At 39.3% G+C, this 17712-nt stretch overlaps 1 protein-coding gene across 1 annotated transcript in view; it reads right to left on the reverse strand.

The window, feature by feature from the left end:
• Positions 1–4578: 4578 nt before the first annotated feature.
• RGMB (repulsive guidance molecule BMP co-receptor b) overlaps positions 4579–17712 on the reverse strand; it is a 33913-nt gene continuing 20779 nt past the window's right edge. Inside the window, exon 3 of the mRNA XM_088444623.1 lies at positions 4579–8342. Within this exon, the coding sequence (XP_088300749.1) occupies positions 7677–8342 (666 nt within the window). The 3' untranslated portion in view covers positions 4579–7676. The remainder of the gene's footprint in view (positions 8343–17712) is intronic.

Below are 17712 nucleotides of genomic sequence, written 5' to 3' on the forward strand. Positions count from 1 at the left end.
ACAACTTTATTTAAAATAAAAAAAAATCTCCGATACCTCTGATATACTATTTCTTGTGTGCAAAAGCTTTGGCCCTCATTCAGAGCCGCTCGTTAGCGGCAGTACGCTCGTTCCGAGCGATGTTTGCACATCTGCGCATGCGTACGCTTTTTAGTACGCATGCGCGAACCAGTCAGTGCGGCCGAAAATCCTTTGTACGCTATATAGCGAGTGCCTGCTATTTTGAGTGACAGAATGAGGCGTATGTGTGTGGTAACAGGGGAAGGTGCTTGAAAATGGGGAGTGGAGATCCGAACGCAGGCGTGCTTAAAGGTCAAAACGGGCGTTTTATGGGTGTGTATATTTAAAACAGCAGCGTCATTGACCACGTCACTGGGTTAATTTAGAGCCAGAACTGCTCGCAAATTTGTGGTAGCAAACACCAACCACAAGAATAGCGAGCAGTTCATACGCTGGTCGATGTACTCGATTAATCTAATAAATAGCGGACATGACGTAGGATGCGTGCGGCCAGGGGGCGTTTTTAACAAATAAACGAGCGTATGTTTTGCTCGTTCGTTCAGACTTAGAGGTGTGAACAGACTGCAATGTGCGTACGGATCATTTGAATAGCCACCCCTTGTTTTTAAACGAACGACCGCAAATAGCGAACGGCTCTGAATGAGGGCCTTTGTTCTAAACCATTTACTCTTTAGCATGGATTTGCTGTAGATTAGATGTTCAGCGATATACAGGCTGGTCAATGTGGAGATTAGGAAGTGAATAAAACTAGGGGTATTATTTAAAGTTGAAATTCCACTTTGTATTGTGTATTACTGCTACATAAATCAGTGATAGTACCTTTATCAATCTATCTGACACAAAATTAGCTTGACCTGGACTTTTATTAAAGTACCTGGTCCCCATTTTTCACCACATATCACCAGGAATTAACTCTATATTTTACCTTTAGATGGGTGGCAGGACACTTGTTGAGCAGCCGTTTTTACAGAAGCTGCATGGACAATGGGGCGGGGATGGGGCTGTTGGTCAAAAAAAAGTACAGGTTGAGACTCCCATATCCAAATATTCCAAAATACAGAATATTTTTAGCATGACTGAGATAGTGACACCTTTGCTTTTTGATGGTTCAATGTACACAAACTTTGTTTAAGGCACAACATTATTAAAACATATTGTATAAAATTACCTGCAGGCTGTGTGTATAAGGTGTATATGAAACATTAATGCTTTCTGCGTTTAGATTTGGGTCTCATTCCCAAGATCTCATTATGATATGCAAATATTCCAATATACGGATATTCCTATATCCAAAATACCCCTGGTCACCAAGCATTTTGGATATGGGAGACTCAACCTGTATCTGCAGACCCTCCAACATAACCCCAATCCATCAGGTACAAAATGCTCTGGTCCTGGACTTCCCACTTTATATATGATTACAGTCACCTGTGTTTAAACACAACTATTGTCAATTAATTAGTTTAACACAGGTGACTGCAATTATAAATTAAGTGGGAAGTCCAGGACCAGAGCATTTTGTACTTGGTGGAACGGGTCATATTGGAGGGTATGTATCTGTAATGTGGCTCGGGAATTGAATCATCTCAGCAGCTGCTTATGTACATGCAATTCCGTAAATGCCTGTAGGAGATTAATTATTACTCTTTATTTTCAGGTGCATTTAAAATATAATTTAAAAAAAAACAACCTTACCTCACCCTTTCCACCATAAAAATAATATCACAAATGGCATTGTTCCCCATCAGTGACATAAAACAGTGACATTGTGATAACTAGTACATGTAGTGCCCCATTTATAAACAAATCTAAATACCAACAAATGGGGGAATTGACCATGAGCGACAAATCCGCTAGTAAGTGCAAAAAATGCAATTAAGTGCAATAGAATATATAAAGTGCTAATATTAAAGCGCAATAGTGCTAAACATTGTGACACATGAAGTAGTGTCACAATGTAGAACTATTTCATGTGTCACAATGTTTAGCACTATTGCACTTTAATATTAGCATTTTATATATTCTATTGCACTTAATTGCATTTTTTGCACTTACTAGCGGATTTGTCGCTCATGGTCAATTTCCCCATTTGTTTTTATGTACCAGGTAGTATACCACCAATACTACTCAATATTGACAAGGAGCTGATGCCCATCTACTAACCTATGGGCATATCCGCATTTTATACCAAAGTTGGTATTGATCACTTGGTTTGAATAGCTTGTACTGGGGCCTAAATCCACAAAATATTCTGTATTAAATCTAAATACCAGCAGCATATTTTGTTTAGTATCGCAGTGATACTAAAGACTATGCAACCGGCATTCATCATTACTTGCCGCTCCACCAAGTCCCAGCAAATATCTCCCTCCTCAGCTGCTTCTTCTCTTATCGCTGCCAGCTATGGATTTCTGTGTCATGCCCATGATACGTTTACCCAGCGGGGACTCCACAGTGCCTGGAAAAGCTGCTGCCGGGTCCCCATTGCTGCGGATCACAAGAGCGATGCAGTGACAAATAGCGGTAAACTCAGATTACCGCTGTTTGTTAAATGTTGAAAGCATGTGCTAAAGGGGTCATGTATCATTGATAAATGGGGCACATTTGAATGGATTAATTTTACACATTTTTATTAGTCCTGAAATTAAACTACTTTCGGAATTATTGGCTCCATATCATTTAGTACATCTGCCCCCAAAATTTTTTTTTTTTTTAGAACAGGTTTTGCAACTTCCTCATTATAAAAACCTTCTTGGAAATTATTATAGCAACCATTATGATTGTATAGATTCTGGTATATGGGTCCTACTGTTATATGCTCCTTAAGTGTGATAATTCAGCTTCATCTTATAATTCGTGTCATATCCCACTATTAGTAAAAAAGATCTTCCAGCACTGTAGCCGGCTAGAACCTACAACGGAAAAAAATTGGGCGCTACATTCACCATCCATGGCACTGTGAGCCCACCGGATGACTGTGATCCTCCAGCGCTGGAAGACATCATCACAAACATAAGGGAATGATGCTGTGTACAAGATATTTTTTCTGAACTGGGGATATGTACCAAATATATTTATCATCCCCAGACAGACAGCTCATTTAATCATAACTTGCCGTGGTAATACAACTACCCAGAAAAAAAATACAAAGCTTCTGTGCCCTACTACCTCAACCTAACAGAGTGTCCAAACAGGAGGCAATATAGGAAGAGATGCAGGAAGCCTTCTGAAAAGTGGGAGGCTTTGCCTACAGCATCCAATCAGCTTCTACAGATCATTTTATAGAAGATACTTGATAAATGCTACCTTGAAGCTGATTGGATGCTATGGGCAACGTCTTACACTCTTTAGAAGGCTTGATACATCTCCAGTCTTTAGAAGGCATTATACATCTCCTTCTAGTTCACTTACTATTGGCGGGATGCATGACGCATTGCATTCGGGATGAGATGCATCCAGTCACCCTTCACATGCATGCCGGCGTTGGTAACACCGGTATGCATGAAGAAGACCGCAAAGGATAGCTCTCTCGGTAAGAGCTGTCCTTTGCGAATGAGGGACTTCCGGGTCTATGGCCCAGAAGTCCCTCTGGTGTCCTTCTGCACATGCGCAGAAGGACATGCCTGCTGTGGGGGGTGCTGGAAGGGATCAGTCTGGATCCTTCTCACAGCACTCTCCAGACAGAAGCCCATAGGCTTCTATAGGATAACGCCATCTGAAAATGGCTTTACCCACCGCATTCTAGCTCTGGAATGCATCGCAATGGCGCAATTTCTGTGTTTAACAGCGTTTCTCCCTTTGATGCATCCCGCCCCCTGTGCTACACCCCCACCTCTATCGCATGCATAGCAGCGTTTAATAACACCGGTGTACATGAATATACCTTCCTCCTGGGATAGCTCTTCAGCTAAGAGCTAAGTTCTGACTTCCTGGTTTGTGACCTGGGAGTCCTATTGCACCTGGGCGGCCAAAGGGGGCTTTGTGTGGAAAGAAACCTGTAGGCTTCTACAGTGCAGAAGCTCCAGAAAGTTTTGCGTTCCAGAGTTTGCCGCCTACTTCTGCACATTACAGCCCCAAATAATTTTATGGGGACTGCAGTGCCATATCTGCTGCGGACCATTTGAATACTACTGGAGAACCATATGTATTGCGGCGAATCTCATTAAACACCAGTTTTTGGAGATTTTACCATCTTTGTTTGATTGATACATCCTGTCCCATATCAGAGGTCTTCCCCATTTCTCCAGAAAAGGTCACAAAATAGTTTAGCGCATAATGAAGCATAATGTCTTTAAGACTCTAAGCCAGCGAGACATAACTCAGAGTTATAGTAAAATAAAGGAGATCAATGATCATCAAGCACACACATGGTTACAATTACCAGGCATTGCTAAGATATGAGTCACAGCATATCTGCAAGGTGCGTAACAACTTATCAGGACTTGTTAACCCCACCTCACACCTTGTCTGGTGAACACACTGATTAATCAAGCATGAATTTTAATCAAAAAACAAAAAACACAAGGTCACTATTAACATGACACAGGAGACTTATTACTTTAGGGTAAATCAACTTTATTCTTGTAGCATAATAAGTTAAACTATTTACACAATGCACATTCACTCTTACACAGACAGATACTTATTGGCGTAACTATGAACCACATCTAAAAGTTTCTGCAAAAAACACATTGTGGGTTTCTCCAAGCATGAGAAGAGGCAGCCATTTTCGGCACATCCTCTCAAAGTTTTTAAGCTCTCACCAGAGACCATTTACTAAGTTCTACGTATCCATATGTTTGGCATTATCTAAATCTCCCTTCGCTACAACAGACTTCAAGAACATGTGCAAATAACATTTTCTTAATTCCCAGAGCTGGGCCAAGAGTGAAAAAACTAAGAAGTGCTAAGCTAAAAGAAAGATACATAACTCACTTAGAGTTTTCTGGGCACACTTGCGTCTTCGGTCACTGGTTGTTTTTCCATAATGAGATTACAAAATGAATTTTAGCCATAATCCTTCAGCAACAGTTTTTAGGTTGCTGTGACAATGTCACAGTGTAGGCACCAGTTTCTAAACAGTACATATATACGTTATGCAACGTTTTTATCAAACCCATTTTTAAGAAGGTCACATTCCAAGAATTTGCAAAAAGTTAAATAAAAATGAACATGTTTTCCTTAGGAAACAGAGAGTGATATTTCAAGGCATAAATATCATTGTGGGTTGTGTCATTTTTTTTATTGCTTTTCCTTTTTGTTCACTTGTGAGGAGCAAGAGTTTTACTAGGTCAACATTTTCAGAGTAAGGAGAAAAAGTAACTGATAAAGACTTATCTCGCTCACTTTTTTTTTTTTTTTTTGCACATTCAGATGTAAATTTGATAGTAACGGACCATAAACCCAACAAGTGGTTTTACTGGAAACTAATCACACATTGTGGCGATTCCTAAACTGGAAGATGGCAACGTTTCCACTTGTATTGATCATTATGTTCTATCAACAGGCAGTTGATAGAACATCAAAAGATAAATAGAAAGGTCTAAATGTGTATTTAGTGCTAGTAAAAGCTGTCCTGAGATATATCAAAGCTTAGAGAGCGATAAAATACCAACCAATCAGCTCCTGTAATTTTTCAAACACAGCTTGTAAAGCGACTGTTAGGAGCTGATTGGTTGGTACTTTATTTCTCTTCAAGGCTTGATGCATCTCACTCACTATTAGTGAAAAAGAAAGTTGTGCTGTGATTCACAGTTCTGACAGGAAGGTTAAGCATATGTTGAAGAATACACACTATACACATAATAGGGAAACATTTCTTTGATTAAACCATGCTCTCGAAAATGAAATAAAGAAAGCTTTTAGGCATATGGGAAATAAATAAAAAAAATAAAAAATTATTATTTATTTTTTATTTATTTTTATTTATTTATTAAGCATTAATAATTTTTGCATCGAGGTGGGCCTAATAATGAGGAAATCTGTGCAGCTGCATCCGACAGCAGGATCTGGGGGGCAGCCAAAATTAGGGAATCAATTTACAATATGAAAATGTTCTTCCTGCCTTAGCAGAAATGTGTGGTTCAGAATAATGACTAAACCTTCTTTTATAGTACACAATACCAATATTTATGATTTCACGTAAGAGTGGGGAAGAATGCCATCTCAGTCGAAGCCTTAGGCAGAAGAATTGTTCGGTTCACACCAATTTATACAACAGTAAAGAAAATTAAAGAAAAAAATAAAAAACTGAGGAAATAAAAACCTGTCACTATTTAAAAAAAATTGTAATTTGTAGAAAAACATATTGGACGCTTTCTGCCTTAGGGTAATGGCGTATTGGAACTTGGGGGGCCCATGTAAATAAGCTCCGGCGCTAGGACGCATACAGATGCATCTTCATACACTATTGCCGTAGTCGCACCTAACAGCCCTCCGTGCATCAGCTCTCGTGCGACTCTGCTTGCACCAAGCATCTTTTTCACTTGAATATGTGTCTTTGTTGCAATGCAACAAAACCGCTTAACAAGACTGCACTGATTAATTTGATATGCGACACTTCTACACCTGTGTGCAACTGAGTCTGAATCTGTATACAAAGTGCTACGATGCAGCACCCGCTGTTTTTTTTTTTTTTTTTTTACACCAAGTTCTGCTGTATCCGGATATTTAAAACTAAATCCTGTGCAATTACAGTTAGTCTCTGTTACTAATTGAGTGGTGTTTTGCTGCGTTACGGTGCTAATAAGATGCAAATTTAAAGAAAAAGTTGTCACACTACACTGCAGCGTCTCATGCCACATGGCGTATTGTGGCTTGGCGTGTAAGAACACATCTGTATATGTAGACAAAAGTAGCATTTTTCCCGACGATGACATTGTGGTCAGCGTACAGGCTGGTGTACAACTGCCCTAAAATAGATTTCCAGTACATTTAACTTAAATATGTCAGGTCATTTGTGTAAAAAAATATTACAAAAAAATAAAAGCCAATTTTTGATACACTACTTTTGAGAATATGGCCTAATAAACAGTCACTAAGTAGTTGAAATCAGAATAAAATGTGTTAACTGGCAAAGTACTATAATTTATTGCTCTAGAGCACATATAGTATGACGGTGTGAACAGCATCAGGATTTCATCGTCTCTAATATTGACCTTTCATGCGGTCTTTCCAGAACAGAAAGCTGCTCACATGGTTTCCTAAGAACCAGCTATAAAACAAATTCCATGATCTACCCATGGCAACTTTTCCGCCATTACATGGAAACTACATCTAACCTGGCGAGTCACACAATACAAAAGTTCTTAGGTTTCACCACAATACATAAAACAGACCTTGGTATGTGTGTGTGTGTTCACACAATTTCTCACTGGACATAAATATCTTATAAAAAATAAAGTGCTTTCTAAAAGGTTCCAGTGATGGAACATATAAAACATTTTACAACTGAAAAACAAAATAAAAAAAAATAAAAATAAAATACTACATCCAGCTTAAGTAAAATCAATTACACAATATGTACAATCTCATGGGCATCCTAAGACAAACATCCCTTCATATACACGGTATATACATATATGCGGTTATCCTTGCTCAATATATTATAACAATATATATTTTACATTTGTTTTTGTTTATACACAAGAAAACTCCTACAAAAAAGCAAAGAGGATCAAGCACACAAGCCCAAGAACGACAGCAGGCAAAGCAAGTGTCTTGACCCCATTTCCATTGTTGGGGAAGATTTGCCAGAGCTCCTTTTTGGGGTGCAAGGCCTCCACATCCTCCCAAGCACTGTGAGCGGCTGCAGTGAAATTCGCATCCCCTGTCGTGAGGAGATCAAATACACAAGAGTGAAAGTAGATGTGCCTGACTTGTATCTTCTCAAGACATTTAGCAATGGCACTTTCCAGAGTGTACACTGAACGCGCTTGTCCAGATGATGAGGTTGGTGGATTTTTCCCGGTTACAGGGAAACGGAGGTGTCCACCCTCGTCAATGCGTTCACTAGAGGGACAGCCATTCATACACAGCTGCAAGTCTTGGCTTTCCTCGTAAGCCATTGCCAATTCCTCAGGCATTCGAATTGCTAATGTTAGGTAGTTGCCAAGCTGCCGTACAATCACAGTGGTCCCAATGTACCTGGCATGCATTTCAACATGCTTTCCACTGACTTTCTCTATAATCCGCAAGGTTTTAGAGTCACCATCCCCACCACTAGTTGTGCCATCCACAAATGCCGCAGGTAAGTCGTCGGTCACGGCCTGGTACACCTTCTGGTCTGTGCAATCTTGGTAAGATTTAAATATTATAGTTATCTGGAAGAGAGGAAATGGCAAAGTGGGTTAAGGGGGTAAAACTTAAACATAGAAACATAGAATTTGACGGCAGATAAAAACTACTTGGCCCATCTAGTCTGCCCTTAAACTTCTTGATCAAAAAAGGTTATAAATCCGAATAACAATTTAGAGAGGAAATCGTTGGACATCCTGAGACCATTTAAAACTATCGTTTTGTAAAAGCATTTGTGTACAATATTGAAATCTGTTATATACAAATTGCGAACTATGCCAATATAAAATCCCTCATAGCACACAAGCCCATGTTAAAGTAATTTTGCAAGAGTGTTGTTTCAAGCTTTGGATTGTTCACTGAGAGCATTTTCCACTTGTCTTTAGCAATGAAAGGAGTATGTGCATTATATTGAGCATTTTGTGAGCAACACATTGGTTTCCATACTTTGATAGAAACCGTTCAATACTCAAGATCATACATAGATTCATCTAGCATATTCACCTTGCTATTCACACAACAGCACAAGGCCTGCAAACCATGATCCTCCATCCTGCTAGTTCCAACACATTAAAATGAAACAGTAAAAAGAAAGACATGCAGAGTGAATAACTTCCCAAGAAAGTCTAGCTGAGGTCAGAGTAAACACAATCCTAATTTTATTATTTATATATTTATTATATATATATATATATATATATATATATATATATATATATATTTTCCAAGGTTATAGCCGGCACTCCAAAGTATAGGTGGCCAGCCAGGGTGCACTACCCGGACGCCCACTGCAGACCCCTTCAATAGGTGAATAATGGCAGCACTCTGTGGACTTAGAAAATAAATACAATACTCCGTCTGGTATCACCAATGTGGTGATACCAGACGGAGTATTGTATTTATTTTCTAAGTCCACGGAGTGCTGCCATTATTCACGTATATATATATATATATATATATATATATATATATATATATATATTGCCCATATGCCTACGATCGCAGAGATTAGGGAGCATTCATGACCTATACACAGTGAAATGGACAGAGGTGCAGGGGGTGTTGGTTGAGTACATAGCGCAAAAGAGGTGCAGCCATGCCCCAAAGTGGGGCACACTGCTTTGATGGATTCTGAAATTCACATGTTGTGCCCATTCCCCCACCCCACAGTGGCCACGCCCACCTTCACACTAGGACCTGGCATTTCTCTTGGCAGCCCTGTGTGTGGGACCACTGTATGTAGATAACTGTGTCCTCCCAATGGGAAATCCCTTTCTCCTAACAGCCATCCGCATATCCTGTCCATGACTAATAAATCATGTGCAATATTCCATTTCATTTTTAGGATTTCACTTTCTGCCAGCAACTTCATTTAATCACATCGCCCCCCCTCCTCAGTTTTGTCTTCAAAAGGTATAAAATGCAAATCAGTGCTGCCCAGGGGTGTTTTATAGACACTGTGGAGTAAGCAGATTAAAGATGAATGAAACATCACTAGATTGCTTTCAAATCATTATCGTCCATCCTGCTGGTTCCAACTGTAAGTGAAACATCAAAGTAATTAACTGCAGAGTGGATAAGTTCTGCGAGTCATCCTCAGGAAAGAGCACACATAATCAGGCACATAAAGAATGACTGCACTCCTCACCACATCTATGTACACTACAGTGTACACATAGTAAACAAAGAATTACAAAAGTGACATTTAGAACGGCCGCAGCCTACAGGGACACCTCCATACGCTGCAGAACAGACAAGCCCTGCAACATTTTACTCAGGTTTACTCAACACCTGTGAGAGTGAAATGAAGTAAGAGGAGCAGCTCTAGAGAGAGACAAATGACAAGTCTCTCCATTTAATAGCTACCTTAGGCAACCCACAATCATAACATTAACACACTAAATTAGAGAATCAACTCTTCTTACAAAGCTAAGCAATTTGTCTGCTTGACAGCCATGACTCATAAAAGTCTCTCCAGTGTATTCCGGTTACTGAAATACTCCTATACTCTCTGAAAACAGCAGGACACACACTTTGGCATGGATGCTGGTATTTGGCTTGTAAAGAAAACCAAATAAATGATTAATATTAATAAAAATGACCAAACAGAACAATCAGTCTGTCTGACCAGACACATAGGTGGTTGGGGATTTCTACAGTTTAGGCCTTAGACGGAGTCACTCACAAACTCGGCAGCATCTTTTGTGATTTTCATAATACTGCGACACCTGCTTGCAGGGACTTGCGGCAGTGTCTTTACATGCCGATGTGTCGTTAGACGCACCATCAAAACTTTGCACGCCATTTTGTACTAGAAAGTGATAAACTGGAGTGATAAACTGCCAGCCACTCAGCTCCTAACTGTCATGTTACAGGCTGTGTTTGAAAAATGACAGTTAGAAGCGGATTGGTTGGCAATTTATCACTTTCCAGTGCTTAGTACATCTGCCCCTATGTATGAGATATTCCCAATACCAAGACAAGATTTGTCTATACAGATTGCATCATATGACATACAACCCAAACAAATGATGCCCAATATTCTGCAAGGACTTTAAAGAATAAGTCTAACCAAAACAAAACATTTTTAAAACAAAAACTCTCACTTATTGAGCTCACCTCATACAAGCGGTCCTATACCATTCCTAGTCAAATTGTAGGAGGACAGGTAAGTGGGATTTTCCTCTAGAAAACTTACTGTACCTAATTACACCCAACACTACATATTTAGTTTTCTGTTCAATAATCCTTTAAAACACAGAGACAGACTGATGAATTGTTTGCAATGATTAGTCCTTGCTTACGGCTAAATGTGTTTAGCCCTTGTACTTTAGACACCGCAAAATGTTCAGGAATGAGGCAGGTTTGTACCCTCCCAGTGTCATTTATTGATGATAAATAAAAAATGGTTTGTTATTTAAAACATCAATGCTTATGTTAAGTTTCTTTCCCGGACGAGCTGCTACACACTCATCCATTTTTAAACAATTTGCTCCTTGGCTGCTCACCAGCTGTGGAAACAGGAAGATCAAGGCACAGAGAAGACCAATGTTTCACACTTTAGTTTAGAGCATTTACCTGCGATGTCCCCACACTGTGACTAATACATGGAGCTTCCATATAGCTTCTAATTTCACGGAGAATCTAATGTCCTCTACACATTCCTATAGAGCACAGATAGTATTTGTTCATATATCTCATAAATCCAATTAAAATAGAAACTGTTTTTGAGTAGTTTTGGGAACCAAAGCTTAGAAACTCATTCAGTCAATATAGACAACTTAAGTGACGGGAACTATTCAATTATTTCTGGGTGTCCATCACTACCGCGGATGTTGAACCCAAAATACAGAGGTTTAATCCCTCCTAAAGAGACAGTGAAGGCGCCCAATAGTCGAGCACAATGCAGTTAAGATGCCCAAAAGCCCTACTTTGGGTGAAGTTTTACTCGCACATCCGGAGGCTGTGAGCAGAAATTGCGATCAGTAATGGAAAGATGAAATATGCATCTATCAATGCCAATTATTTTTAGAGCTGCAGAAATAAAAAAAGACCTACACCACAAACCATACCATATTCTGGATACAATTTTGTTTCAACAATTCATTTTAAAGTTCATTTTATCATTATTCCAACTCTGAGAGAGAGATAGATCATCCCTATCTGTAAATTCATCTAAAGTGACGGGAGATTGGAGAGAAACATTCAATTGTTTTTGGGATCCCATGCCATTTTGTGCATGCCACGCCCAAATAAACGGGGCAGTGTAAAATGGCTAAACCTGTCAATTCCTGGTTAGTGAGCTCAAGCTGTTTGGGCACACTATTTAATCCAGGACATTTTGCAGATTTCTGCTCGCCACCTCAGGAGGGTGCAAGCAAAAATGAGTCCCCTCACGGCATTAGCGTCCGAGCGAAGCAACAAATGAATTGCTCTGTCAGGGGCCCATTAGTCACAGCCGCTGGTGAAAACAATTGAATCGTCCCAACAGAGTACAATTTTAAAATATTCCAAACCATTTACCACCCTCTCAGAGTCAAAATATTTTTTACTACTGTTAAACACTAGTAAAAGCATGCAAATTAGGAATGGGAATGTAACTCATTGTTACCAATTACCACATGCTTGCCCCCTAGCATTCAAAGGACTTAAAACTAACAAGTCTGCTGTGATAGGGTCTACAACAGAGTTAGGAAACCAGTGATCGCCCAGTTGCTGTGTAACTATAAAATCCAGCATGCCTTGGTCATTTCCGGTCTAACCCATTCAAAAGTAGCTAGATTTAGACTTTAATAAATAGATACATTTAAAAGGAGAAAAAAAAAACCAAACAAAAAAAAACTCAGTTTAGTGAACTCCAGGGCAATACAAATGGAGACCACTATTCTCCCCAACCCCCCCCAATAGAAAAACTCAGACAAGATCCATAGGTTATGGGGGGCATCCACTAGACGATTTTATCCCTGTCCAACCTCTTAACGATTTTCCCTTGAAGTTTCCCTTGAAATATAATCTTCCACTCTGAACAATTTGCAAAAGATTTGCAAACGATTTGCAAACGATCTAACAATAAACTATGTTGTTTTAATCTGTGATTGAGAGCTTTCAGCTATAGTGGGCAGACAGTGGTTCATCATTTGATCGTTCAGCGTGAACGATGTGTAAACGATTTATAAGCAATCAAGTGAAATTGACCTGCATGTTCAGTCGATGAAGGAGACGATCAAACGACCAGCGGGAGCGCGCATCGTACATCGTTAGAAACAATTACTGCACGATTTGCAAACGATGTTCAAACGATGTTTGTACGATTATCGAACGATTTTATCATTATCGTTCAACTTTATCGTCTAGTGGATACCCTCCTAATTGGAGCATACCCACGGTCAGATTTGTCAGATGAACGATTTGAACGCTTTTACCAAAGTTTTGAACAATTTGAACGATTTTTGACTGCATTAAAATGAATGGAATCGTCCATGTCTGACTGCAAACACATCAGATGTCAGATATCGTTATCTGACAAATGGGAACGCGCATTGTAGATCGTCCATCGTTCAGGCATGTCAGATATGTCAGATTTTCCTTCAGATATGAACGACTGAACGATTTTTAAATCGTTATCGTTCATATCTGAAGGAAAAATCTGACCCTGTGTATGCACCATAAGACTTTCTTTTTGTAAATAAACACATTAAACCAACAATGAAAACAAAACAACAATTTGTTCATCTCTTAGGACTTATTCTTATCGCTGTAATGTTAGTGACTTTCACATTACACATGGTTGTGAAACAAAATAAACGCACATAAAATACAATGATTGTGGGGAACAGAGTGGGAGAAAGTTTAATTTTAAATTTGGCACCAAACAGGACGGAAACGTTTATGTAAAGTTCTCAAGCACTGATGAAAACAGGCTGCAATTTCAGAGCACTCAAGTGAGGATAACTGAGACAGAGGAGTAGGTCTACCTTTGCTTTATGGTTTTAGGACTGATCAATATTCCTTCTTTTCTAGAACAATACAAATATTCATCTGTAGTCTGGCTTGAAAGTTGCCTTCAGTGATGCCAAATCTGTATCAAGCGACCACAAAGCCCCCCACACGCAAAATAAAATACGGGTACTCTATATCTCTATATCTGATTTGGAGCAATTTAAGAAGATTTTATTTCACCAGCGATTTGAGCTTTTCCCATTCATTAATGGTTTCCAGTCTGTGCACTACATATAAAAATCACATTTAAATGAATGACTAACCTCCAGACAAGCACTGTTTAAATAAACTAATAAATTAGACATTGTCCACACACCTCAGAAAAATCAGAATTCTAGCCAGCTTAGGATGGTTTTCACTATAATAAGATGAGTGTAGGGTCTCGACCCCCCCCCTCGCTATCTTGAGCTGTCAACCCAGAATTAAAAAGCACTATACCTGCCACCCCCCACCAAGAGTGTCTGGGTCCAGGGTAATGGACTAAACTGGGATTCCTGAAGCAGCAACTTTGACACACTATTCATAATCTTTACATGAAAAATGTAAAAAAAAAAATCCCCCAAACCGGTGTTTAGCTTTTTGGTATAAATAAATGTTTTCATCTTTATCCATTACAGTCCAAATAGACCTACTAACTAAGTAATCAAATTTGAGTGTAACCAAGACCTTCTAGCCAATTGCAAACACAAAGCAGGGGAAAATGCTTGAAATTGGCACTGAAGGGATTCTCAGGAATCCCTCAGTGCTAGTGAGCTGGTTGATCTTTTCCTCAATTAAAGTTTATTTCAAAACGTAAGCAATTTATATTTACTTTCTTAGTAAAATGGGCAAGAAACTTAGGAAGTCCTGTCCATTATATGGAGACCATGGGGCTCCCAATCTTGTTCACCACTCCATCCCTTGTAGCCCAGAGGCATCAGGAGAAGCATACTTTTCAGCGAAGGGTGGGTAGTCTTGGTTTAGAAGTTTCATACCTCCTATACCCAGAGGCACCAGAATGGCTCTGCCCAATCTGAATAATTCCGATACTGCTGTATCTAATGTGTAGAAACACCCTGCGTTATGAATGCCACCCGATTAGTGGGCCATAGATACATTCCGAACTGGGGTTGCCATTCTGTGGGTGTCGTCCACTTTGTAATATATTCATGCAGCCATGTCCTATACCAGTGGTTCTCAACCTCAACTCTCAAGTATCCCCAAATAGTCATGGTTTTAGGATTTCTGTCTGTGGAAGAAGGTGGTATAGTTACTGATCCAGAAATATAAATTAACCCTGTGAATGATTAAAGAAACCCACAAAACGTGACCTGTTGGTGGTACTTGAGGACTGGAGTTGTCAACCAATGTCTGATACAATTATGTTCACTTCTATTTTAAGTAATCTAATGGTGCTTTTTGCAGAATGCAATCACTAGTGTTAAACTGGGCAAAAACATGAGAAATATCCTAAAGGTCTAGACAAAAATGAACAATAAACACATATACTGTATTTGTCCTGCAGCATTTAGGCCATTATAAGCTAATTCCATCAATACATGATGTCTCATGTGTAGCACAGTGTGAAGCAGAGCCTATAACAAAGGCTTAGCCATGCTGGTCCAGTCATTAAATATCAGGAAATGTCTTCTCCATCTGGCCATAATTACCATTCTGCATAAGTGATCAACAAGTTCCAATGAATGTCTTTTTCTGTAATTACTTACACATCACAATGGGGTTAGGAAGCCAGCTGTAAAATATAAGAACTGCTGAATCCCAGTATGATTAGAAAGGCTCATTTTCTACAATTAGAATCATTAAGTAAGACATCTGTTCAAGTTACCATTAGAATTCTGTGTAATGCAATCAGCCCTTCCAGAAGAGTATACATGTATTGTGTCTCTTGAAACACAATCTGTGAACTGGTTGTTTTGCATGATACAAACATGCAAAAAGAGAATATAATGTATAATGTCCAGCTATTGTTTTCACCACTAGTCTAACCCATGCAAACAGGAGTTCATATAAAAACCAATGTTTCTAATCAATAAATCAATCTATATATATATATATATATATATATATAATATATATTTATATTACACACACACTTCCGTTGTTACTAGTGTGCTGTGGTACCGTTTTTCCACATATTTCTTGCTCCATTCACTTGCACGTGGATGTATTGGGCAAAGCCCAGGTTATCCCCAGTGGCCAAAACCCAGGTGATCCCCAAAGACATCTCAACCACAAGTAACAACTTTATGTTTAACCTATTTGTACTTGTGTCTTATAAAGGGGAAAACAACTCCAATATGGGGACCTAATGTGCAGTGTGTAGGATATTAAATTCTTATTAGAATACATTGTGCACTGAAACCTGGAAAAGTAATACAACTTGCCATTTATGGACAATTTCATTTGCAAATGAGCTAAAAAGAAATGTCATATGTTTCTTATAAACCACTGGGTTTGATGCGTGCCTAATTGTTTAGTAAAACTTTCTTACCATTAAATCCCTTCTATTGGGTCCTTTGGTTTAGTAAGTAACAATATTTACAGAGAAAAGGCATATGACACTTTCAAACTTTCAATTTAGAACTATGGAATGTACATTATTGGTGCGGGAAAGAATCCATATGATAAATTAGCGCTCTGTACACAAAAATGTATCTTTATGAAAGAATCACACTCCCTATAAACACATATTGCATTTGTTTTATACCAGTAAACCATAAACAAAATGCATAAAACTTTACAACACACTGCGCTGCCTTTCTCTGCAGTTTTCACTGCTATGCCAACCTTGGCATCCAGGGCATTTGAAGCAAACGCCATGTAAATCATCATACAGGAAGGAAGTGGGCGTCCCAATAAACGCCCTGGGTGTTAAGGTCCACCAGAGCAGCAAGACAACCAGAGAAGAGGAGAACCCAGCAACAGGAATCTTGGAAACATCTGCCAACATAGTGACGTTTAACTATTTGTTGTCACAATCTGAAAACTACTTACTCTGTTGGAAATAATAGATGTTAATCAGTGCATGGGGCTTACCCGCTGAGCTCCTGATGACTTCCCTGGTTTGTCACATAGACCCTAACAACCAGCATTTGATATATAGAGTCTCTACACACACTGGTTGCTGGGGTGCGTTATGCAACCTGTGCTATAATTGTTAGCACTGGTGGCTATCAGTGCTTGGTGCCCAATGGAACAGTTCAATTGTTGCTTTGTTCCGGCTCTGAGGAGGCGAGCAGAAATGTGCGAAAAGTCTATGGTATTGGCGCCCAAATCATGACTTTAGCCAGGTTCAGCTGTTTTACACGGCTAAACACTGTCTTATTGGGTGTACATTAATTAGCGAGCCTTAAAAAGCAGTTGAAACGCCTCCACTGAGTGTTAAGCTGGAACACACTTGAAAGATCTGGCGATCTTGGGACAGACCGATATAATGTAACGATATATCGTGAACGAGTGCACACAACACGATCCACCGCAGGATGGCGTGGTATATCGTTACAGCATTAATGTTAGCGAACCGCATCGTATGTGGCATTATCTTATCTGATGTTCAGGTCATCAGATGGGAAGATGCCACCACACAATTTATCAAACGATGAACTGGGTGGATTGGGTGTACACACCATACAATGGTCATTGTAGTCCATTTTGGAACGCAAGATTGGCCAATATATTTTAACACATTCAACCAAGTGACATAAATGGTCTGTATTCAATCTCTGGGGGATGGCCAGTCTCTATGTTCAGATGCACTTATCCCTGAGAATTACAGGACAGCAACTTGCAGATGAAATCACATACATACAAAGCTTTGACTAAAGGCATCAGTCAATAAACAGTGTAAAACCGAAAACTGTATTAAAAATCCACGAAGATTAAACGTTTTGAGATCAG

The sequence above is a fragment of the Taudactylus pleione genome, unplaced genomic scaffold (assembly GCF_031769625.1).
Source record: "Taudactylus pleione unplaced genomic scaffold, aTauple2 ptg000370l, whole genome shotgun sequence".
In the NCBI taxonomy this organism is placed as follows: Eukaryota; Metazoa; Chordata; class Amphibia; order Anura; family Myobatrachidae; genus Taudactylus; species Taudactylus pleione.